General features: G+C 53.6%; 3 protein-coding genes across 3 annotated transcripts in view; 2 read left to right on the top strand and 1 right to left on the bottom strand.

Annotated features, from left to right (window-relative positions):
• The window catches only part of Galr3 (galanin receptor 3), a 2194-nt gene extending 1980 nt beyond the window's left edge, over window positions 1-214 (top strand). Inside the window, exon 3 of the mRNA XM_013511305.1 lies at window positions 188-214. Within this exon, the coding sequence (XP_013366759.1) occupies window positions 188-214 (27 nt within the window). The remainder of the gene's footprint in view (window positions 1-187) is intronic.
• Window positions 215-5856: 5642 nt separating this feature from the next.
• Window positions 5857-18906, bottom strand: Ankrd54 (ankyrin repeat domain 54). Its single transcript, XM_005379229.2, has 8 exons — window positions 18364-18906; window positions 16030-16077; window positions 12761-12859; window positions 9961-10032; window positions 9428-9475; window positions 9229-9353; window positions 9002-9109; window positions 5857-8760 (listed from the first exon to the last, which is right to left on the bottom strand). The coding sequence occupies exons 1-8, from the start codon at window positions 18686-18688 to the stop codon at window positions 8686-8688; spliced, it is 900 nt and encodes a 299-aa protein (XP_005379286.1). The 5' UTR covers window positions 18689-18906; the 3' UTR covers window positions 5857-8685.
• Window positions 18907-22391: 3485 nt separating this feature from the next.
• The window catches only part of Eif3l (eukaryotic translation initiation factor 3, subunit L), a 30599-nt gene continuing 29253 nt past the window's right edge, over window positions 22392-23737 (top strand). Inside the window, exons 1-2 of the mRNA XM_005379230.1 lie at window positions 22392-22500; window positions 23020-23068. Of these exons, the coding sequence (XP_005379287.1) occupies window positions 22468-22500; window positions 23020-23068 (82 nt within the window). The 5' untranslated portion in view covers window positions 22392-22467. The remainder of the gene's footprint in view (window positions 22501-23019; window positions 23069-23737) is intronic.

Below are 23737 nucleotides of genomic sequence, written 5' to 3' on the forward strand. Positions count from 1 at the left end.
CCGTCGCGGGGACGCTGGGCCTCGCGGGGTGCTGCCGGCAGGTGGCGCCTGGGGCACAGAGCCCCGGGGGGAGCCCACGGCCCTCGGAGGGGCGCCGAGAGCCCGGCCTGCCCGAGGACCTGAATAAACCTTGCCCATCTGGGTTCTGCTGTGTCCTTCGTCCGTCAGTTCGCTTCCCCACGGACAGATGCCGCTGGGCCAGGGGCCGGCATAGAAGGAGCCCTCTACAGAGCGTTCAGAGGGTGGCCCACCTTGTCCGAGTTCCAGCCAAGCGGATCCCCCTGGGCAGCAGTGAGAAGGATTCACCCAGCTGGGCGCAGTGCCCCAGGCATGCAGCCCCAGGGTGTGCCCACAGCCAGCTTGGCAGGAGAGCAGCCTTCTCCCTATCCACCTGGAGGGCACCTTCCAGGCCCTGCCTCCTCCACCGCCTGTTACCAGGCCCTTTCTTGGTCCAAGTTCTGGCCTATGTGATTTAATACTAGCAGCTTACAGTACATGTTTAAGAAACTCTCACTGTAGGTGCTGGGTTAATATACAAATAGTGCAGGTTCAGCCACGTTTTACAAATGTAGACGTCAAGGACCAGAGAGGCTTAGTGATTTGTCCAAGGTACGATCACATAGCCAGTGTTCAGTAGAGGTTGGATTCAAATTTTTTTTTACACAGTGGCCTTTCTTTTCCACCCCTGGGGCTTCTTCTCTGTTCCCATGTTTTCTGCAGTTTTTCTTGGTTCTTGCTGTTTCACTTTTTCAAGCCTGCAGCCCCCCAGCTCCCCACACCTACTAGCTGACCTGCAAACCTCAGTGCACTCCCTGTCCCCAGGCTTATGGAAGTTTTGCATGGCTCCCAGGCGCTGGGGCCAGCTGGGCTTCCCTGGGCATCGAGCACCGTGTCCACCTCCCGGTCCAAACACCTTGCATTGTTCCTTCAGTTCTTGGTGCTCCTGGCTGCAGAGAGACACCAGCCTGGGTCGGGTCCTCGCTGGCCTCCCTGTGCCCCAGCTGCCCTACAGTCCCCTCCCCCCCTCCCCCATCACAGCTGGGGAAGTCTGTGGCCGGGGAAACCACTAATTAACCAATAAATCAGTCTGGGTGGTTTCCGAGCTGCACACCTTCCTCCCTTACACATCCATAATGTGTATTAGCTCTGGGACTGAGGCCTGAAACCCTGTGGCCTCCATGTCTCCCCGGGATACCTCCCAGCTGCTGGGGTGTCCTCACCACTGCCAGCCACCTGCCACAGCCCAGGGGTCAGAGTGGCAGCAGGAGGCTGAGACCAGATGGTGGAGCAAGGGCTTTCAGGGAAGGGCACAGGCTCAGGGCCTGGTGCTTTTTCCCCCACACATCCCCTGAGGTTCCCTTGGCTGACCCAAGGCTGACCCGGCAGCAGGAGTGTTTCCTAAAGACGGTGCAATGCTGCCCCTCCACTTACCCCGCATACCTCTTCGGTGCCTCCCCCAACCCTGGAGGACAAGGGACAGTATCTCCATTCTCAGACGGGAAAGCTGAGGCTCTGAGGTAGGGGTCTAAGGCCACAGTTCAGAGGCAAATGAGTGGCACAGCTGTGGTCCAAGCAGCCCGAGGGACATCTCAAGGGCAGCCCAGCAGCACCAGGGAAACGTAGAAGGGGAGCGATAGAGTTCATTGCGTGGCAGGTGGCGAGTGCCCACCAACTAGAAGCATGGAACAGAACATCGCCGGGCTGCGTCAGGCTGTGGTCAGTCCAGCCCCTGACCCGGGCTGCTGTGTGGGCATGGGCAGGGGGCCCAACTCAGAAAGACCTCGCCACAGGATGGGTGGCAGCCAAGATCCCCTGGCCAAGGAGTGACAGAGCCACAGTTGGACCCACAAGGAACACTCCACAGCGGCCTGGGGCTCTGGGACTCTGCTCACCTGGTGGCAGGCAGCTGCACCGCCCAGGCTCCTGGGTGGCAGTCTGAGGCCTCCTGCTTCCGACATTCTGAGGTCTCTGGCCCAGCATAGCCACAGAGAGGCCCTAATCAACGGGAGACAGTGTAGCCTGGCCCATGGTAGGCACACAGAAGATACCAGGTACAGGTGGACAGGTGCCAGGGCAGGGAAGACTCAGCCTTGCCCTTCTCTCCTTTCTCCTCAAACCATGTGCAAGGCTGCCCTAAGCTAGGCCTGGGGACAAGACAGAGACGCCCGACTGAGCTCATGCCTGCCGGGAACACTCAGTCCACTAGACCCAGGCACCAAAAAGAAAAAGGACAGCTATGCCACCACAGGAACAATGAGTCTGGGACAGAAGGACCCACAGGGATCTGAAAGGGCACAGCGGGGAAGCTCCCGCCATTCTGGGCATCCGAGCAGGAATCCCAGAAGTGACATGTAACATGCACTTTCCTGGAGAAAGGTGCACACCAGCCTGTGCCAGGCCAGTGGGATAGGGGCAGTGAGTGGGCTTGTGCACCTGCAGCAGGGTGGGGTTAGGCACGGGAGGCCACCAGGATGGGTGGGTGGCAGAGGTGCCCTTGAGGGTTCCCAGGAGAGGGTACAGCTCGGAGCACCGCAGCCTGCTGTGCGGAGGCCAGGAGTGGAAGAGACCGGGAGTGGAGGAGACCGGGAGTCTGCTCTCAAGCTCCAGGGAGGAAAGCCGGCGAGGCTGCAGCAGGGCTGGGAAAGCATTCTCTTTTGCCATAGGCAGCAAGAAGATGGATGCCTGCTGCCAGGCTCGGGCTTGGCTCCTGAGGCCCCTGGCTGTGCTTCAGGGGGCTAATGAAATGCTGGAAGAGCAGATGGTCATAATTTGGTTAGGAGAGAGGTGCACGTCCTGTGGAGCCCAAGGCAGGCAATGGGGGCGGCAGCAAAGGTTGAATGAGCCCTGGGTGCTGCTTACGGGACCCAAGAGGACCCACCAGATCCGAGGCCCCTGCCAGGTCACAGCTGAGCCTGGGGCAGCCTGGAGGCCTGAGAAGTACTGCTTAGTTGGACGGGGGTTTGAATTCTGCCTTGCCCTCCTACTGTGCAAATCTCTTAGGCCTGAGTGCCTTCTAGGTACAGGGCTCCCTGGAGGCAAGAAACACAGAAGCAGAGGGACTTCGGAGCCGGAGGACTCTAAGCCCAGCAGGTGCCACCAGGAAGGCCTTCCTGGAGGAGCCAGCGCCTGAGCCAGCCCTGAAGTGGTAGTCACCAGCGCAGACGGGGAAGGGAGGGAGGGCAGCCTGGCATCAGGGCGCAGAGCCCCTGCAGCAAGCTGGGCGATTGGGAAAGACTAATTCTGCACATGAAACAGAGGCTAAGCTTCATCCTAAAGGTGATGAGGAGCCACTAGAAGGTTTTAAAACAGTGACTTGATAGGATCTGGGGGCCTCTCTCTGGCTGCTGAGGCTGGCTTGGCTGTGTGGGGCAGAAGCAAAGAAACCAGGGCAGGGAGACCTGTCAGGAGCTGGGTGAGAATGAAGAGATGGGGGTGTCCAGGACACGTGCGGTGGGGAGACGTGGACAGGTGGGTCAGCGCTGGGGGGGGGCATGATGGTCAGGACTTGGTGACAGCTGAAGGCAAGGAGGAGAGAGGGGTCCCCGGTGATAGCCAAAACTTGGCAAGGCCCACTGGGGGTGGTAGTGGGGATGGCCGAGGGGTAAGGCAGGGGAAGAGGATGAGCTGGGTTGGGACTTGTGGAGACCCAGAGGTCTCGGTGACATGGTGGGGGTGTCCCCAGGGTGTGGGTATCCCCAGGATGGTGGTGTGCTGAGTACCTGCTGTGTTTCATTTGTTTGTTTGGGGGTTTTTTGTTGTTTTTTTTTGTTTGTTTTTACTTTTTGAGACAGCGTCTCGCTATGCAGTTCAGGCTGGCCTTGAGCTCACTTTGTAGCCCAGGCTGGCCTCGAACTCACAAGGATCCTCCTGCCTCCCGAGGGATTACAGGTGTGCGCCACCACGCCCGGCTTCCCCAGCTGTGTTTTAGACTTTGCGCTTGGCCCTGAGACTTGTCATCTGCTTTAGCGTTTAAAGATGGAGAAACTGAGGCTCAGAAAGTTTAAGTACCATGTCCAAGATTAGAGGGGCTGAAACAGTTATTTTGTTTTTTCCAGTATTGGAGATTGAATCCAGACCCTTTCCACTGAGCTGCAGCCCCAGCCTTTTTTTAAAAATTGTTTAATTTTGAGACAGGGTCTCAGTGGTAAATTCCCCAGGCAGGGCTTATACTTGTAATCCGCCTGCATCCACCTCCCCAAGTGCTGGGATTAAGAGCTGGGGTTTAGCTCCCATTTGTCTGACTCGGTTCTGTGACCTTCAGTGGCAGCAGCGGAGGGAGAGGCTTGGATATGACCTACCCACCCCCTCCCCCGGGGGGCAGGGCCGCAGGTCGGCCGTGGGAGGGGAGGGCAGGGGGGCGTGAGGGCCCTGTGCAGCCTTGACAGCCAACACCCCCTGTGCCGAGGCTGGTAGGAACATCGTCTATCAACTCCGAGGTGTGGACCTCAGGAGATAAACTCCAATTAACCATCCTGAGGCTTCCTGTTAATGAACATCAGTTCCTTGGCCCTGACGCAGGACTCATTTGTGAGCAGCTGGCTGCAAGCGATGGCAGGAAGCCAGAAGGCCCGGCTGAGCACGGGGAAATTGTTTCTGGTTTAAGAGGACCCGACTGACTTGAGGCAGCTGCTTGACGCCAAGTTCAGTAGTCTCTTCAGGCGCGAGGCTGGAGCAGGAGGAGGGCGGAGAGGAGCAAAGGTGCCGGGGCCAGGGAGGACTAGGGGGCTGGACGGCTGCGTGCTGGGGGGCCACCTGCTTGGGATCTGGTGCTGTGCCGGGGAACCATGCTGTTGGGTTTGAATCCTGGCTCCCACACTACATAGCTGTGACCTCTCTGGGCCTTAGTGACCTGCAGAAGCAAGCTGACAGGTCCTGTCTGAGGCAGGGGATGCGTCTGGACACATCTACCCTGGGGCGCCCTGCTGGCTCACCAAAGCCCTCAGATCCAGCCACGAGGTGCAGCTCATCCACCTCTGCCCTCTGGGCACCGACTGCCGCCGCCTCCCTGACATCCAAAGCCAGGCTCACGTGGGTCAGCCAGAGTGGCTGCTCTGAGCACGGGGACTCCGAATGCTCCAGCCTGGCGCCCTAACCTGGGGTGTCTGTCAGGCAAGGCCCTCGGCCTCCAGAGCTGCTTAAGGAGCAAGGTGAACACAGCATCACCTCCCTGCGGATCCTGAGGTCCAGTGTTAGGGCTGTGGCCTGTGACTTCCCTTTGGGCTCCAGGGCTTTGTTGGGATTATCCGAGGACTCAGTGGGGCCTTCTGATACTGGTCTGGGCTCAGCATCTTACCCAGTCTGGGGAGCAGGGAGGGGACGGGGATTTCTCCGAGAAAAGTTTTACCCCAGACTGAGGCCATTCTTGCTGTCTGCCATGGGCTAAAGATGCATCTGGCCCCTGGCGTGGAGGTGACATTTGTCTTGCAGGATTCTGATGCCTGCCAGGGCAAATCCAGACCTCAGGACCCATCTCCCCCTTTAGCCAGCCTCTCACCCTCCGTGGCCCTCAGCTCTGGCTCAGACCTCCCCTTCCCCAGCCACCACAGGTCAGCAAGGACCACTGTAGATCCGTCCCAGCCCCATCATCCTGTCTTTCCCGAGGTGACCAGGTACACACCTCACCCGCGAGCGTACTGTATTGTGTGCTCCACAAGGAAAGGGCCAGAGCCCCCTGCCAGGAGAACAAAGCCACTGGCAACCATTCAGTCCCTACCAGCTGTGTCCCAGGTGCACTGGAGACAGTTCTGGAAACCCGGCAGAGAGTAAGCCTGAGCCAGATATAGCCATCCCCAAGCAAACTGATTTCTCTTTCTGAGCCTCAGTTTCCTACATCTATAAAATAGAGGAAACAATACATAAAGTGGCGACCTGACATTTTATTACAAACACCAAAGCAGAGGCCTGCAGGCACATAGTAGGTGCTCAGCAAACACCATGGCCCTCTGTTAGGAAATGGTGGAAACAGCATGAGCGCTGGGTGTGGACCCAGCTCCCAGGCCCAGTAGCCCCAGAAAACCTGCTCCCCCACCCATCCATGCCAGCAGGAGCAGCAGCAAGGGGCCCCGGGTCACTGCCCAGCTGGACAAGTGTCAGTCAAGCAAGCCTGCTGCTCAGGAGAACAAAAGGTGACCAAAAGAGCTTCACGCCTGTAACCCTGGCACTCTGAGAGGCTCAGGCATGGGGATCGAAAAGTTTGAGCCCAGCCTGGGCAATTTTAGTGATTTGTTGAAAAGTGCTGGGGGTATACAGCTCAATGCAAAAACCCCCCACATCTGGACGCTGAAATCAACATCTATGGATTCGCCTTCCTGTGTCTGCCCAGTCTGCCACATACCAGCAGCTTCTGGAGCAATGGCAGTAGAAGCAACCCGAGGGGAACCTCTGCTGAATTCTCTCCAGCGCCGGTCCATCCAGCAACCAGGGCCCACTTGGGTGTTTTCTGACTCACTCTAATGTCTGGGCCAATTTTATCTGACTGGCTCTTCAGACAGATTTGGGGTTGCAGGAAACATCTTGGCTGGAAATGGGGCGAATCAGACTGGCTGGCTGCCCGGCTGTCTGGCAAGCATTTGATGACTGACCTACAAGCCACCTCAAACCCTCTGTCCACATCTGCATGGCCACGCAGGGAGTTGACAACGGATACCGCGCTTGTGCCAGGGCACACTCGGGGACCAAGGCCCAGGGGTGGAGATGGTGATCCAGCACTGAGGGGTCAGGCAGCCAAAGCTTGAACGGGACTAAGGTGTAGCTCAGAGGTGGGGTGCTGGCCTAGTGTGCTCCAGCCACTGGGTCCCACCCCAACACCACAGAACACAAGCCCAGAAAACCTTGCAGGTGCAGCTAGAAGGTGCTGAGCCACCAGGCCAGAGGGAGGGGGGAAAGAAATCTGCTCCCACTGCACTGTGCCCCCTAGCTCCTCTTCAGGGCACCCCTGGTCCCCACACTCCACAGCACTGTGCCTTCCTAGCCCTAGCAACCTGGGGGGCTTTGAGCTTCCTTCTTGCACGGTTCTAGAGCCAGCCCTAGGATGTGCCAGTATGTTTTACTTCGATAACACTGTCTCACTGTGCAGTTCAGGGTGGCCTTGGACTTACTATGTTGCCCGGGCTAGCCTCAACTCACAGTGATCCTCCTCCTCCTCTGTACTGGGATTATGGGCATGACCACCATGACCAGCTGGGCTGGTATCTTGTTCTTTTTTGGGGGGCGGGTACTGGAACTCAAACTCAGGACCTCACACTTGCCAGGCAGGTGCTGTGCCTGTGAGCTATATCCCTGGCCCTTGGGCTAGAATATCACACTTATTTTCCTCCAGAACCTAGGGGCTCCGAGTTTATTTAAGACCTGAAGTGTACCCAACTGGGACCTGAGGACAGGCTCTCCTCTGAATCAGGCTAGGGCTTCCCCAGCTGGAGAGAGGGAAAGAGGCAGGGCCACACAGGGAACACAGCGTGAGGCCCTGAAGTCTGTAGTCAGACTCCTAGGAGGGGCAGGCCAGGCACAGCCCTGCCAAGGGGGGCACTTCTGCTCCTGGGCCTGGGCTGAGGCTGCTGACAGGACTAACACCTTGTGGTGACCTTGAGCCTCCAGTGCTTTGTTAGTTTCCTGGGGCTGCAGCAGCAAATCACAAAGTGGCTGTTGCTACACGGATTTATTCTCTGATAGTTCTGGAGGTTTGCAGCTGAAATCAGTCTCACCGAGCTTAAGTCTGGGGAGTCATCAGTGTCGGAGCCTCCTGGAAGTTCCGAGAGAAGCCTTTTCCTTGCCTCCGGCTTATGGAGGCGGGCAGCCTGCATTCTTGGCTCTGGACCTCTTCCTTGACTTCCTGCTCCTTCCCCTCTAACTTCCTGCTTCTATCAGCACACCTCCTACTTCTCTCACCCCGGCTTTCCTTACAAAAATCCCTGATTACATCCAGCCCCTCTAGTTAATTCAGGGTCATCTGCCTCAGAATCCTGTTATATCCATGAACCTCTTTGTCAGATGAGGTAAGGGTCACGGGTTCCTGGGATGAGGACCGGGCACAGGCGGGCAGCTATCAGCCTGACAGTGAAAGCTGCAAAAGGCTCCACCTCCTGGTGCTCCTGCGGCTGGAAGGAAAGGGCTGGGGACTTCCTAACCCTGGTAAGGCTTTTATTTTTCTTCTGGTATCGGGAATCGAACTCAGGACCTTGTGCTTGCTGGGCAGGCGCTGTGCTGCTGAGCTAAATCCCCAGCCCCCTGGTAAGGCTTGAGTGTCCCCAAGCCTCTCCTTCTAAGCAGAGAGACTCACTGATGTGCTGCTGCGATAGTCGGGGGATGGGCCTAAACCTACATGCTGGTGAGAAGGGCAGGCCAGGCGAGAGGCCACGCTGCCCCTGGGCTGAGGGTGCCCATCCTGAGCCAGCTCATGGCAACCAGCTCACAGCCAGGAGGAACACAGAGAAGGGCTAGGGCCTGCAAGGGAGGCCACGGACGAGTGGGGCCACTGGGCCAGCACCTGGGCCACGGCTGAGGTGGCCGGGTCCCTCCGGGCCTGCAGAGGTGGTGTCTGGGAGCAATGCCATGGTCACGGACAGTACATCTCTGCTCCCCAGCATCCGAGGGAAGTGTGCCCCAAACTCCCAGACACGGGGCTTTTCCTTTGTCATGAGAAGCAGAGGACGCGCGGTGGCCAAGCGGGAAGGCAGGGAGACTTTCTCGCTACCTCTTCTCCATGCTCTGCATCTGCAAGCTGAGGGACGTGAAACTGGCCAGCAGGTCGGTCACTTCATCCACCTGCAGGACGAAAGCCGAGCTCTATTTCTGGTGCCAGGGCGCCCAGGTCCCTCCACCTCCCCTCCACAGGCATGGGATGCAGGCGTCACCCCTCCACCCAGGGGACGCAGCGGCCTGCATCTCTCTGACCACGGGACAGTGGACACCAGGGGGCTGGGTCACTGGGGCTTCAGAGGACATGCGAGGGGGCACAGATGCAGGCTCTTCTGGTGGCGCATCCGGCTGTGCATCCGTGGCTCACCTGCTCCTTGGTGCTGGTCATCTGGAGGCGGGTACAGAGGTCGTCCAGCCGCTCCCGCTGCTCGTGCCGCCCCAGGCGCTCCAGGTACTCCCGCAGCATGTGGATGATCTGCAGCGAGAGGGGCGCTGAGCTGCCCAGGGGGCTGACAGGGTGCACGGGGAGGGCTCGGGCACACGGCTGTGGCGAGCCTGGCTCCTGCCCTGCGCTGGCCTGGCCGCTTTGCTCACCTGCTTCACCTCCAGCCGCACGGCCTCCAGGCACTGGGAGTGGCCCTCCTGCAGGATGTTCAGCTTGGACTTGGCCAGGTGCAGGGGCGTGCGGCCTGCTCGGTCCAGGGCGTCCACGCGGGCTCCTGCAGAAACAGGCAGTGAGCACGCAGGGGACGAGGGCGAGGGCAGGGAGGCAGGGAGGGAAGGGGCCTCGTACCTCCTCGCAGCAGTGTGGTGATGACAGGGACATGGTTGGTGCAGGCCGCTGAGGAGCAAGAACAGGGACTTAAGAATCCAGGCCCAACGGGAGGAGGAGCAGGGCTGTGTCCCAGTGTGCCGGGGCCAACTGATGCTTCCCAAGAGGGTGTCACTGTCACCGGGCAGCGGCTGGGAGAATGCAGCATTAAGTCCCCTTTACAGCTGGGGAAACCGAGGCCTGGAGCTGGAACCTGCCTCATTATAAGCCATAGTGTCAGCCAGTGGTGAAGCTGCAACAGCCAAAGGCCTCACAGCCATGGCTCCTGGAAGAGGCACTGCAAAGCCGATCTAGTTGTGAAATCGCAGTACAGAGGGAGCGGCCCAATGCTGGGTGACCGAGTGTCCATACACACAGGCGGCTGGGAGCATGGCCCGGGGCTCAGGACCTGCCCGTGTGCTGGGAGACGCTGCTGGGAGCCAGCAGGACCCCAGGCTCCCATCTGCCACGCCTGCCAATGCTGCAGAGGGTCCAGGGGACCTCCAGGCACTCACCCAGATGCAGCGGTGTGTTCCCCAGCCCATCGCGCTGGTTGGGGTCGGCCCCGTGGTCCAGGAGCAGCTGCACTGAAACAGGAAAGCCCAGGAGGCACCATCAGATGCTGCCTGCGTGTGGCCCCACAGCCTTGTCTAGCCGGAGGCTCGCTCAGAGTGCGGGTGCTGAATGCCAAGATGGTACTGCTTGTGTTGTTTCATTCCCTCACTCACCCGTCATCCCACAGGGCGCATGTGCAGGACCCCGTGGCCAGGAGCGGAGGGCTCCAGGAGGCTCTCTTGGCCCAGGTAAGTGCTATGCAACTGAGGTTTCCTTCTTTCTCTTTATTTTTTTATTTTTCTTTTCGTGGTACTGGGACTTGAACCCAGGGGCACTCTATCACTGAGCTACATGTCCAGCCCTCTTAAAAATGTATTACTATTATTTTTTTGGGGGGTGTACTGGGGATCCAACTCCAGACCTCATGCTTGCCAGGCAGGCACTGTGTCACTGAGCTAAATCCCTGGCCTGAAAAATGTTATCATTTTGAGATAATGTCTCACTAAATTGCCCAGGCTGGCCTCAAATTTGAGATCCTCTTGCCTCAGCCTTCCAAGCAGCTGGGATTACAGGTGTCCATCACTACGCCCTTTGTGACTGAGGTATTAAGAATTAAGCAAATGCTAGTGAAGGCTTCTAAGGGCACCTCCTGCTCTTCCCACAGCCAAGTGCCACAGTGTGAATGAGGCCAGCAGACGATGCTGAGCTCCATAAAAAACCTCCTTCTCCTTGACCATCACTGGGGCCCATGGGGGTGGGCTGTGGTACTGCCAGGGTTTGCCAGTCACCCATCTGGATGCACAGGTGAGCCAACCTGGGTCCAGGACACTGCATGGGGAAGCTGAACCTCACAGCATCCATAGCAGCTAATTCTGGAATGATCATAGACGTAAGTGTGAAAGCTGAAACTGTCAGACTTCTAGAAAAAAACCAGGAGAACATCTTCACGACTGTGGGCCAGGCAGAGATTTCATATGCAGTCACAAAAACACCAACCATGCAAAAGAAAAGATTCATAAACTAAATGCATTAAAATTAGGAATTTAAAAAAAGTTAGGGATTTATGTTCATTAAAAGGTACCACTTAGAGTGCAAAGGAAGGCCAAAAAGTCAAGTCAGGTATAATCAGTAAATGATTTGTGTCCCAAATGATGAAGAATTCTTATAGCCAGCAATAGTGGCACATACCTGTACAAGTTTTTTTGTTGTTGTTTGTGTGTATTTTTTTTTGAGACAGGATTTCACTATGCAGTTCAGACTGGCCTTGAAGTTACTATATAGCCCAGGCTGGTTTTGAACTTGCAATGAGTGATCCTCCTGCCTCAACCTCCAAAGTGCTGGGATTATAGATGTGTGCCACCATGCCTGGCATGCACACAGCTGTAATTCCAGCACTTGGGATAGGAGGATTGTGAGTTTGAAGCCAGCCTACGATATACAGTAAGTTCAGGGCCAGCCTGACTACATGGTGAGACCCTGTCTCAAAAAAAGGAATTCCTACAACTCAGTAAGACAGCATGTTTAGAAAAATGGACTACCCCCACATACCTTGCACAGATACTTTGCAAAAGGGGACGTAAAAATGGCCAGTAAACACAGGAAGAAGTGCTAATCTCACTGGCCAGCAGAAAAATGTGAGCTAAGGCACATGGGATGCTTCAGACCAGCTAAAATTGAAGAGAAACCCTACTCCACGGGCAAGGGCAGGGGACAACGTGGGACCCTCGTGTACTGCTGAGGGGTGGGAGTGGAAACTCAGACAAAGTTTGGTTGTACCCTGGTAACCAACAGCCCCACTCCTGGGCTCACACACAGGTGAGTGTTTACAGCCACAAATGCACCAGCATGAGAACATTCACGCTGCATTATTCATTTCTCACACTGGCCCAAGCCTGGAGCAACACAAATGCCCCTCAAAAGTAGGATGGGCAAGCCGGGCATGGTGGTGCATGTCTGTAGTCCCAGAACTCAGGAGGCTGAGGCAGGCGAGTGGCAAGTTCAAGTTCAGCCTGGGGAACTTAGTGAGACCCTGTCTCAGAATAAAATAAAAGGCCGGGGGTGTAGCTCAGAGGTCCAGAGCTTGCCTAGTATGCACAAGGCCCAAGTCCAATCCCCAGGACTGAACATCAACAACACAGAACTGAAGGAAGAGTGTGCACAAAGGAGCACAGGTGATGCGCTTCCATCGATGTGAAACCCGAAAGCAGGCCCCCTGGGCCATGGTGCACAAGGTCCAGATGGCAAGACAGCCTGGGGCGGACAGCTGCTGGGATCGGGAGAGGGCGTCCATGTGGGCCAGGAATGTAGATGCGCACGGTTCACTGAAGTTACATCACAATTTTTAAAAAAAATTTTTTGTGTTTTTGAGACAGGATTGTGCTATGCAGCTCACGCTGGCCTTGAACTCCCAGCAATCCTCCTGCTTCAGCCTCCCGAGTGCTGGGATCACAGGCATGCACCACACCTGGCTAGTTACACCACAATATAACGTAACAGGACGCTGCCCTGCACTGTGCCTGGCACTGCCGAGTGTCTAGAAGTCTGTGCCCGTTCTTCCCCATGCCTGCTCCTCACTGCAGGCTTCCTTGGCCTGTGGAGTCCCTCACACGCTCTCCCCAGCTCAGCCCTTCCCTGCCTGGCAGGCCGGCTCCTCAGGCCAGGGGCTAGGGTACCTCGGTGCCAAGTCTCCCTGAGATGCAGCCCCCGGGAATCTGCAGGCCTCGAAGCCCCGCCCCGCCCCCGGCCCCTCCCAGGGCTCACCGATCTGGTCATTGCCGTTGCAGGAGGCAAAGTGGAGAGCGGTGCGGCCCTTGTCGTCCGCTGCGCAGGGGTCCGCCCCATCGTCCAGCAGCTGCTGCACTGACGGCACCAAGGAGGAGAGAGGGAGGTGAGCAAGCGGCAGTGTCGGCCCTGTGCAGGCCCCGGGGATGGACAGCAGCTCAGAGTCCCAGAGCGGGTGTCCACAAGCAGGGAGAGCTGGTGCCAGATGCTGTCCCCACAGGCACTGCCACAACAAGGGGTTGGTTCCCTGAGGGGTACAACTGAGGACTACAGCAAGTTCAAGGCCATCCTGGGCTACATAGTGAGTTCAAAGCTAGCCAGGGCTACATAGCGAGGCCCTGTCTCAAAAACCTGAAAACTGGAAAAGAAAAAGGAGAAGAAAGGAGGGGAGGGGAGGGGAGGGGAGGGGGAGGAGGGGAGAGGACAGGACAGAAGGCAGGCAGAGAGAGAGAGACTGGCCCCTCCATAGACTCTGGCTTTGTCCTTCCAGCTTGGATCCACATCCATTCCAGCTGCACACAGCTTCTCTCACCAGTGGCCGATGCTGACTTGGCCCCCAGGAGACAGCCTTCTGCAGCAGGTTCTAGGGACACGCGGACTAGACCTCAGGCTGAACTACTTCAGAAATAAAGGAGTCCACTGCCAAGAGCCGGGAGTGAGGAGCTGGGCCGAGGGCGGGGGGCTGGATTCGAGCCTCAGGGCACCACAAATGGGCAGAATCCAGAGTCGCACAGCGAGTAATGGATGTGAAATTCCTTAATGGATGTGAAATTCCTCCTTCTTCGGAGTCTGCAGGCACTGGAAATGGGAGGCGTTGCACACTGATGTCCGCGGCCAGCTGACAGCTATGAGGGGGAAAATTGCTGCCAAATATCGTTCTCACATCAGCAGCTTTCAGTCTCTTTTTTTTTTTGTCTTTTTGAGACAGGGTCTCCCTATGCAGTTCAGGCTGGCCTTGAGCTCACTTTGTAGCCCAAGTTGATCTTGAACTTGCAACAGATTCTCCTGCCTCAGCCTCCCCAGTGCTGGGATTACAAGCACGTGCCACCACGCCCGGCCAACACCTGGCTTTAACCTAGGCTTTTTCACTCCAGAAATTATATCTCTCCTACTGAACACATCATCTTAGTTTCTTGTGTCTTAGTTTTTGTTTTGGAGGCGGCATCTTCTTCTCCAGTTGTTAAAGGTTTCTTCCTTTGGTATCAAGCACGGTGTCCGGCGAGTAAGGCTGGCTTTGTCAGCATTGTGCAAGGGGCGGAGTGGGTCAGGGCAGGGCTCACGGGGTCAGCGAAGGAAAAGCAAGAGCTCTGGGTCACGGTGCACAAGGACATTTGCCAAAAGAGAACCAGCATCACTAAGGTACAACAGAGCGAAACAGACCACTCTGGTTCTGTGATTTGTGCAATTACAGCCTTCATAGAAAGTACTTTAGCTGCCTCTACCAGGAGCCATGAGAAACACACATCCCCTTTGATGTGACAATTCTGTAGCCAGGAAGTGACCTTGAAAATGAAAATATGACGCTAAATAACTCACGGTTTGTGCCTTTGCAGGGCTCGAGTGCGCCCATTAAAAGCTGTAGTTGGGCTGGGGATTTAGCTCAGCGGCACAGCCCCTGCCTGGCAAGCGCGAGGTCATGAGTTCGATTCCCGATACCGGAAAAAAATAAAAAAATAAAAAAAATAGAAGCTGTAGTTATGGGGCGAGGGTGGCTGCTCAGCAGGAAATGGCTCACCTAGCATAGACCGAGCCTTGGTTTCAATCTCCAGCACCAAAAAGAAAAAAAAAAAAAGAAAATCATCGTTTAAATTGGGAAATGGAATTACAAAGAGATGTGTAGCTTTTTCCTGACATGGGGTCTTACTATGTGCTCAGGCTAGTCTTCACTTCTGGGCTCAAGGGATCCTCTTGTCTCAGCCTCCCAGATAGCTGGGACTATAGATGTACATCATTGGCCTGGCTTTGATTTTTTATTTTGACCTTGTAAGTTTTAGAAGAACCACACAGTCAGTCTATAAATCAGGAAAAATGATGAATCTATCTTGGAAAAAATGGTTCCACAGAGTATATAAAACATTCATAATACACAAAATAGTATGTGGGCTATACCATGGGTACACTGCAGCTTATAAACCCATAAAGAAAATTCAAAAAGCCAAAAACTAAATAAATAAAACAGAACAGAGAAATGGCAAGGACGGAGGGAGAGACTCAGCCCACCGCCCCTGGACTGAATGTGGGTAGCATCTCAGAAAGCTGGGGGAATAGACATTCTCCCCAGATCGTCCAAAACGAAAGCCTGCCACCCGGGGGCAGTGGGTGGTGGTGAGACTTGGTTAGCGAGACCTGGGTTGGCTCCTACTCATGTTACTGAGGCCCCTAATTTGGGGTAATCAGTGAAAGCAGCCATAGGAAGCTAACACACCACTTTCCCCTGACTCACAGGAAGCATTAAGTCAGTGGGTGAAATTACATTTTTTTTTTTTTGTCCTGGAACCTGTCCTTGTCCCTTTGGTACTCCTATTGCCCCATCAGGAGAGCAGCAGCACAAAACCAGCCAGCGTCCCTCGACGAGCACAGCCCAGACTCGGCGAGGCTCCATGACATAAACAAGCTCAAGAGCCACCTGCCCTGGAGACCACAGTGTCACCAAGCAGCCGGACATGGCGGATATCACCTGGCAGTGAGTGCACGTGTCACCGTTAGCCACCGGTGCTCGAGGGAGAGCCACCCTGCTCTCTTCGGACAGCGATGCCGGTACCAGGGACCTGAAGGCAGATGCAGTCACGCAGTGCCCGGCATGACCAGGGAGCCCACAGGATGTGGACTGCTGTGGCTCTGGAGGCTGAGGGGCACAGGGGAGCACAGGCGCTGAGGACCTAGGCCTGATTCACCCCCTGCAAGACGACTGCAGAGTCAGGACCATCACAAAGCCAGACACAGTGGCCCTTGCCTATAATTCCAGCACTTAGCAGGCTGAGGCAGGAGGATCACTGTGAGTGCGAGGCCAGCCTGGGCTATACAGTGAGTTCAATATCAGCTTGAACTATGTAGCAAGCCCTTGTCTCAAAGAACAAACAAACAAAAAAGCAAAAATGCTGGGCCACCATAAAGAATCATGCTGTATAAGAGAGCCATTTCAGGGAGTATAAGCAGCAGGAGCTGGCAGACTTTGTGGTGTTCGTCACCTGATCCCCACATCTGCCCCAGCCCAGCATCCCGGGGCAGGGCCCACTGTGCACACTCACCTGTTTCTACGTCGTTGGCATTGGCCGAGTCCCTCAGCCTCTTCAGAGCTGGGAAGAGAACAAGAGGCCAGTTTTCTAAAAACATCTCCCTGATGAAACAGAACATGCCTGGCTCCCACCCTGCAGGGACTACCTAGGGAAATGAAGGTGCCAGGACACAAGACAATGAGAAACTTGAACTCCTGGAACAAGGAGAAGCTTGAACCGGGCCACAGCCGGAACAAGGGCCACTTTCTGTAGCAAATCTGATTTCTGGAGCCAGATCTTGTTTCTGCCACTTGTAGTAGCTGGCACCCTCAAGACAGAAAACTTAACATCCCTGGCCCTCGGGCTGTCATCTGCAAAACAAGGCTGGGTTATTCTGCCAGCTCTAAGTTGTTGCAAAGACAGAATGAGATGGTTTACCTGGAAGTTCTCTGTGAGCTGACCTCTAAAATGGGTCATTCCCAGGTGAGTTTTACTTACGTTTGATAATTCCTAAGCAGAACCTTTTTTCACCTCTCCAATAATACTTCTGCTATATTAAAGCTAATAGGGCACAGTGCCTGCTTAGCAAGTGAGAGGCCCTGAGTTCAATTCCTGACGCACACAAAAAAGCTAATAGAAAGTAATGCCTTTAGCCTGGTATGCGATACATGGCTATAATCTTCAACACTCTGGAAGGCTGAAGCAGGAGGATTGCAAGTTCGAGCCCAGTTTAGGCAACTTAGTGACTTAGTGAGACCCTGTCTTTAAAAAAAAAAAAAAAAGACTAGGGATGTAGCTCAGTGCAAAGGCCCTGGGTTCAATCCTCAGGGCCCACACCCATAAACAACACCTTTGTCAGTCAACAAACGATTATAAAACTGCATCTCAGATGTAACAGTTCCTTACATCCATATAATACTTTACAGTTTACACAGCACCGTCACACTCTCCTCTCATCTCCATACCACTAAGACTTGGGGTGAATCATAGCTAGTCTGAGAAGGGACCCTAAGAGTCGCCACTTTGATCTTTCCAGGCCAGTTTCCATGGCATCCATAAAATGTGGAAGACAATGTGGTAGACAGGCCAGAGGAAGAGGCTGACCTGTGCTCCCACACAGGCACTGCCACTTTCCAGGTGGCGGTAAAATGGAAACAATTTTTACAGCTCTGAGTTCTTGTGAGGGTTACAAATGACCCCTTATCTGAAACAAGAGATCTGATCTCTCTCTAAGACATATGAAAGTCAAGAGGCTCAAACAGTAATCACTAGATAGGAGTGGTGGCACACATCGGTAATCCCAGCACTCTGGAGGCTGAGGCAGGAGGATGCCTTCAGTTTAAGGCTGCATGGGTTACACAGTATACTCAAGTCCAGCCTGAAGTACACAACAAGGAGACCTTGTCTCAAAAAACACAAAATAACAATAAAAACAGTGAAACAGTAATCACTAGACTAGGTCACAACAATGTAGGCAGGGTTAGCACCAATTTCTCTCTGTAGCAAATTCTATACAAGCTGTAAACCCATTTCTGATCACAATGTGTTTTTTCTTACAATAAAAATCAAAGCAAACAACAACAAAGAAGATCACCAAACATCCAACAGTGTTTAGCAGGTAACACATGATGACAGCTATGCATTTAGCTTCTGCAAATGGGAAGCGGACCAAGAGACAAGGGAGTGGGGAGGGAATGAAGAAATAATTAAGATGTGTCACGTACAGCTACCAACTCTCCACTAGAAATGCAATTTATCTATTTTTTTTTTTTTTCGTCTTTTTGAGACAAGGTCTCGCTATGCAGTTCAGGCTGGCCTTGAGCTCACTTTGTAGCCCAGGTTGGCCTCAAACTCACAATGATCCTCCTGCCTCAGCCTCCAGAGTGCTGGGATTACAGGCGTGCACCATCACGCCTGGCCTTAGGCATGCAATCGTTATGTACTGCAAACAAGTACAGTACTAAAAACATCTTTTTTAAAAAAAGTAGCCGTACATTCATTACGTTACTTCTTAAAATATTCCCCTAAACCAGATACTTGTACCCATTTTACAGCTGGAAAACTAAGCCTCAAAGGACTTATAGTTCACCTATGGGCTAAGTGTGATAGAGCAGTCCAGTTCAGGAGTGCATTTTAAGTTGGCACAACTAACTAGCTACAGACTCCGGCCTCCCTTCTCTCCCTACCCCGTGTTACTATCTCTAGATAAATAAACACTGCAGCCACGGAGTTTCTGCTCAGGAATCACTAAGTCAGAGCAGCCTGGAAAGACTGACTCCGAGCAGGAAGACTTTTTTGAAAACATGCACGGTCCCCCGCAGCCATCACAGTAACTGCTGTCCCCGCCGGGCGGCGCGGGCGGCTCACCGTGCACCTCCTTGCCCGTGGGCCCGAGCCGGCGGTGGGGCCTGGCCGCGCGCCGGAGCCGCCCGGCGGGGATCTTGCAACGCAGCTCGTCGCGCGGCTCGGCGTCGCGCTGCCACAGGACGTGGAGGTAGCGCAGCGGGGACTGGGCCCCTCCCGACCCCCGGCGCGGCAGGCCCGCGGCGCCACTCAGCGCGGACCCGAAATCCGCGAAGGAGAAGAGTCCCTCGGCCTCCGTCAGCCGCTCGGGCGCCACCGCGCACTCGCCGTCCGAGCTCGAGCGGCCCGAGCGCGGCTCCTCGTCCGCGCCCCCGGCGGCGGCTGCCATGGCAACGTCTCCGCGTGGGCCGGGCCGCTGCAGCCTGGTTCCCCGCCGACCAACGGACCCACTTTCCTCGGCGATAAGTCTCGCTGTCAACGGGCAAGCGGGCGGGCCGGGCCTGCAACCACGGCAACCGAGCGGGAGGGGGGTGAGCTCGTGCGGCGAGCTACAGCGTCGCGACCAATAACGACCACTTCAGTCCGCACCCTAGAGCCAATCTGGAAAGGACACTATAGTACGACAGTATAGTACGAGCAAAACAATTGGGCAGAGTTTGCAGCAGCGTGACTGACGGACCGGGAAACCGATCACAAATTGGTAGCGCCCACGCCCCACCCTATGTCTCCATACCGGAGCCAATAAAACAGCAGACCCTCTCTTTTCCGTTTTCCCCGTCGGATCATGGGAAAGATGACGGGCAGGTGCTTTAACCAATCATATTAAGATAATCTGCAGCCAATCACGGAGGAAAGTGAAGAAGCCATACTACGTGTGGCTATGCATACATTTTAAGTCAATGCGTGGAAAAAATTAACTTCCCACAAAAGACCTAATGTAACTAGGAAGAGGAAAATGTATTAAAATTTAGAGATGTCACTAGGAACTGTGCAGTAATAGATTCAAAGTGCAACAGAGTTTCTTTCGTCAGGGTTTTCTTGGTAATCCCGGCATGGATCACTGTTTCGCAAGAAATTATAATTGACGTAATTACATCAGAGCAACACGTCAGTCCGAGAGCCAGTGAGCCAGGCAGCTCAGCACACTGCATCAGACTGGGCGCCCCTGAGGCGCTTACTGTTCCCCGCAGAAGTCAGACCCAGAAACGGGTGTTCCGCAGAGCAGTTAAGGGTGATCTTTTTTTTTTATTATTATTATTTTTTTTATTTTTAAGACAAGGTCTCGCTATGCAGCTCAGGCTGGCCTTGAGCTCACTTTGTAGCCCAGGCTGGCCTCGAACTCGCAATGATCCTCCTGCCTCAGCCTCTCGAGTGCAGGGGTTATAGGCATGCGGCACCACGCCCGGCCAGTTAAGGGTGATCTTAACGACATCTCCCCCAGGGCACTTCTCACAACCCCGAACCCCATAAACATTTGTATAAAGTAGACAAGACCATTCCTGTTTTACAGATGAGGAGCTGAAGCCAGAGAGATAAGGGACTTGTTCACAGCTGTCCATCTCTCACGGGATAGTCTTTTTATTTTTTCCTTGACAAACAGAAATCTATATACTCCACAGCTCTTCCCATTCAGAAAAACCTCTCACCCAACATAGTTAAAATGTCATCTTTCGCTGACAGTTGGAAGAGCACTTCCAGATTTTGTAGCATTTACAAAACTCCATTGTGAGGATTGTTATTGTCAATATGGAGAAAAATGCTAAGGTTGATCTCAACCTTTCTCCCCCGCCCCATAACCTCTATTAGGACATACGCCAACTCCACTTTTAGCTAGAAAGAAACAGAGCAGAGAAACAAACATTGAACATGTATGATTTAATAAGGGTGTGGTGTATCTTACATCATGTAACTCTCCCTCACAGAGCCTTAGCAGGTTAATCAATCAGGTAATTAATTTTTAAATTTTCAGTGCTGGGGCTCAATTCTAGAGCCTAATGCTACTGGAAAACCCTCTTAACACTGAGCTACACCCCCAGCCCAGCAGTAGGTATTATTATGCCTTCCTTGCAGATCAGGAAACTTGAGGCTCTGAGATGTTATACAATTTGTCCAAGGCTATAGATGTAGAAAGTCAGAGAACTGAGTGGTATATATCTGTAATCCTAGCTACTTGTGAGGCTGAGGCAGGAGCATTGCAAATTCAAGGCCAGCTTGTACAACTTAGCACAATGCTGTTTCAAAATAAAATAGAAAAAAGGATGATGTGTAGCTCAGTGATACAGCACTTCCTACCATATATTGAGGCCCTGGCTTATACTGGGGGAAAAGAGGCCAGGATATGGGATTTGAACCCAGTCCTGTCCTCTCTGCCATACCACTGTCCTAAATAAAAACCTGCTGGAAACCTGGCTCCAGAGAATCCTAGCATCATGGAGCATCTCCACCTAACTACTACCGACAGCACCCTGAAACAGTTCTAGTACTCATTCGTCTTTTTTTTTTTTTTTCTTCCGGTACCAGGAATCGAACTCACGACCTTGTGCTTGTCAGGCAGGCACTTTGCTGCTGAGCTGAATCCCCAGCTCTTCATTCCTCTGTTTCTGTGCAATCAGCTCCCAAATCGTCTTCATTGCTCTAGTTTCTTTTCATGGGATCCAAGGTGTATACACTGTCTGCAGCAAACTCTCTCAACCTCTTTAGTTGTAGCGGCCCATTGAGTTAATGGTGGACTTCAGTTTCTTCTGGCTGTCATGACCCTTGGGAATTTGAACCACTTACCTTTTTCAGTGTTCCCATCCTCTTACTGGTGGATCTGGTCTTTGAGGCATATGGTCTACCAAGATGGGAGCATCCAAAACCTCTGAATTTGAAGCCAGGTGTGGTGGCACATTCCTGTAACCCCAGCATTTTGGAGGCTGAGGCAGGAGGATCACCACAGGTTGAGGCCTGGCTGGGCTAAATAGTGAGTTCAAGGCCATCCTGGACCCTGTCTCCAAAAAAAAAGATACAGTTGAAGGTGTGGTCAAGAGACAGCCTGCTACCTCATTGGTGTTTTGTTTTGTTTTGAAGATACAGGATCTTTTTTTTGTTTTGTTTTGTTTTGTTTTCCAGTACCAGGAATCGGACTCACGACTTTGCGCTTGCCAGGCAGGTGCTGTGCCCCTGAGCTAAATCCCCAGCCCCGAAACATTCAGAGAAATTGGCCACTTCTTTCCCTTATTTTTTTTTTTTCTTCCGGTATGAGGAATTGAACTCATGACCTTGCGCTTGCCAGGCAGGCGCTCTGCTGCTGAGCTAAATCCCCAACCACCCCCCCCCTTTTTTTTTTTTTTTTTGGTCTTTTTGAGGCAGGGTCTCACTATGCAGTTCAGGCTGGCCTTGAGCTCACTTTGTAGCCCAGGTTGGTCTCAAACTCACAACGATTCTCCTGCCTCAGCCTCCCGAGTGCTGGGATTACAGGAGTGCGCCACCACGCCCGGCTAACACTATGACTATGTAAACACACTACTGAAGACCCTCTCTGGGTCAAGGAAAGCCAGGGTATCCAGGACCCTAAAGCTTCAACTCCGTTAGCTTCATGACAGCATCACTGGAGGGTGTACTGCGAAGGAAGAACACACAGCAGGAGCCCACCACAAGGATGTGGAAAGCAGTGCTGCGATTCTAAAGAGGATGCTCTGGCTGGATGGCATTAGAGTGATACAGGGGAAAGAAACTCCCAATCTGCTAGATATTTGGTACAAGTTCATGTTCTCTAAAATCGAAGAATGGCTGGGCTTGGTTAACCCCAGACTAAGTACCCTGTAGCTCAATTTCCCATCACGCAAGAGGCCGCGGGAGGAAGCTGTCAGCCATCTTTTGTGTGGGATCCCTTCTGGTTTCTCTTTGCCCACTCTTTCTGCCGAATTATTTTACGTCCTTATTTCTGAATCTAACCCATTATTATCGAGTCACATGCTTTGGAAGAGCTATGTTTGAAGAAAGAAGAAAAATCTCATTCATTTGTAGTTTTCGACCTTCCTATCATGGCGGCTTCAGTGTGCCTGTGGCCCCACAAAGGCTTCCAGTTTCCCGACAGCTCACAGGGGCAGAGAACTTCCGGTCTCTTGAGTCAGGGGCAGAGCGCTCCAATTATTCTCTTCCGCGGTGTTCCGGAGCGCCGCAGTCATGTCTTACCCGGCTGATGACTACGAGTCCGAGGTAATATGGCCAAAAGCGTGTGGTGGGCCCGGCGATCGGTATCAGGGTCTGCGGATGCTGGGCCGGGGAGTGAGATAGAGTCCGGGCCTTTCCGGGAGCCTCCGCGGGCCGCCGGCGGCGGTTCCCGGCCTCCTCTCTGCGGCCCTCGTGCTGCTGCCCAGAGCCCGCCCCGCCGGATCCGGTGTCCGCCCGCCGGCCCGCTTCGCGAGCTGGGTTCCCTTGTCCCTCGTTTCCTAAGACCGGAACGGAGGCGGGTTCTGTGTTTTTCATTGAGTTCTTTTGGTCTGGGCTCCGTCCGGTCCAAACTCGTTGGTACCCACAGCCTCTTGGATTTTGCTCTTGTTGCACCCATAATACTGTTTCGTCATTGCTGTGCGCCTTTTTCTCGCGGGCATGTGCACTCAAAGGTGGGGACTGTGTCTTATCTGCCTTTGTGCAGCCTCTGCTTGACCCAGGCGCTGGGACGCGCCTTTCGGGTTAGCAGTTGGTGATGTTCTGACTGTGTCTCTTTCCTTCTAGACTGCTTACGATCCCTACGCTTACCCGGGCGACTATGATATGCACACAGGTGAGCCCCGAGGACTGGCTATCGCAGTCCTCCCGGGGACTGGCCCCTTCTGAGTGTCTTAGAACCATCCCTGACAGGTACAAACACGGCTGATGGTCCAGGTGTGGAGTCAGTCATTAGTTCTTGGTGGGAGGGGTTGTGCAGAGCCTATAAATCAGGCCTCTTTTGTGGTTCACTTGATAGTCTCAAGAAAGAAAGATTACTCAGCGCCTGCCTAACAAGCGCAGGGTCGTGAGTTCGATTCCCGGTACCGGGAAAAAAACCAAAAAAAAAAAAAAAAGAAAAAGAAAAAAGAAGGATTACTGACTTGGCTGTGGATTCCTTTTATTTTTATTAACACTCATTTTATTTATTATTTATTTGGTTTTTTGTGGTGCTAGGAATCATGCTGGTGCATGTTAAACGAGTGCTTTCCCCTTATTGCCAGCCTGAAAGAGAAATTTGGTGCGGAATTTTTTTTTTTTTTAAATTTTAAAGAGTAAAAGAAGGATAACAATAATGCGGGGGGGGGGGGCTTCCCAAATTATAGACAAAGTGGTAGGAAATTATCAGTGGTTACTGTTTTACATATTGTTATCTACAAGATAGTTTCTCAGGAAAACAAATAGACAAATAATAGTGAGTTACAAACAAAAGACGTAGGAGATTATCAATAGTTGTTATACTATA

This window comes from Chinchilla lanigera, unplaced genomic scaffold, assembly GCF_000276665.1.
Source record: "Chinchilla lanigera isolate Chin_1 unplaced genomic scaffold, ChiLan1.0 scaffold00012, whole genome shotgun sequence".
Lineage (NCBI taxonomy): Eukaryota > Metazoa > Chordata > Mammalia > Rodentia > Chinchillidae > Chinchilla > Chinchilla lanigera.

Excerpts from the sequence above, each read along its gene's own strand:
- Ankrd54 (XM_005379229.2), bottom strand. The coding sequence starts at position 18,688 with ATGGCAGCCGCCGCCGGGGGCGCGGACGAGGAGCCGCGCTCGGGCCGC. Across the intron at positions 12,860-16,029 it reads TGCCAACGACGTAGAAACAG|TGCAGCAGCTGCTGGACGAT; the intron begins GTGAGTGTGCAC and ends TGGTGCCGTCAG. Across the intron at positions 9,476-9,960 it reads GAACACACCGCTGCATCTGG|CGGCCTGCACCAACCATGTC; the intron begins GTGAGTGCCTGG and ends CTTGCTCCTCAG.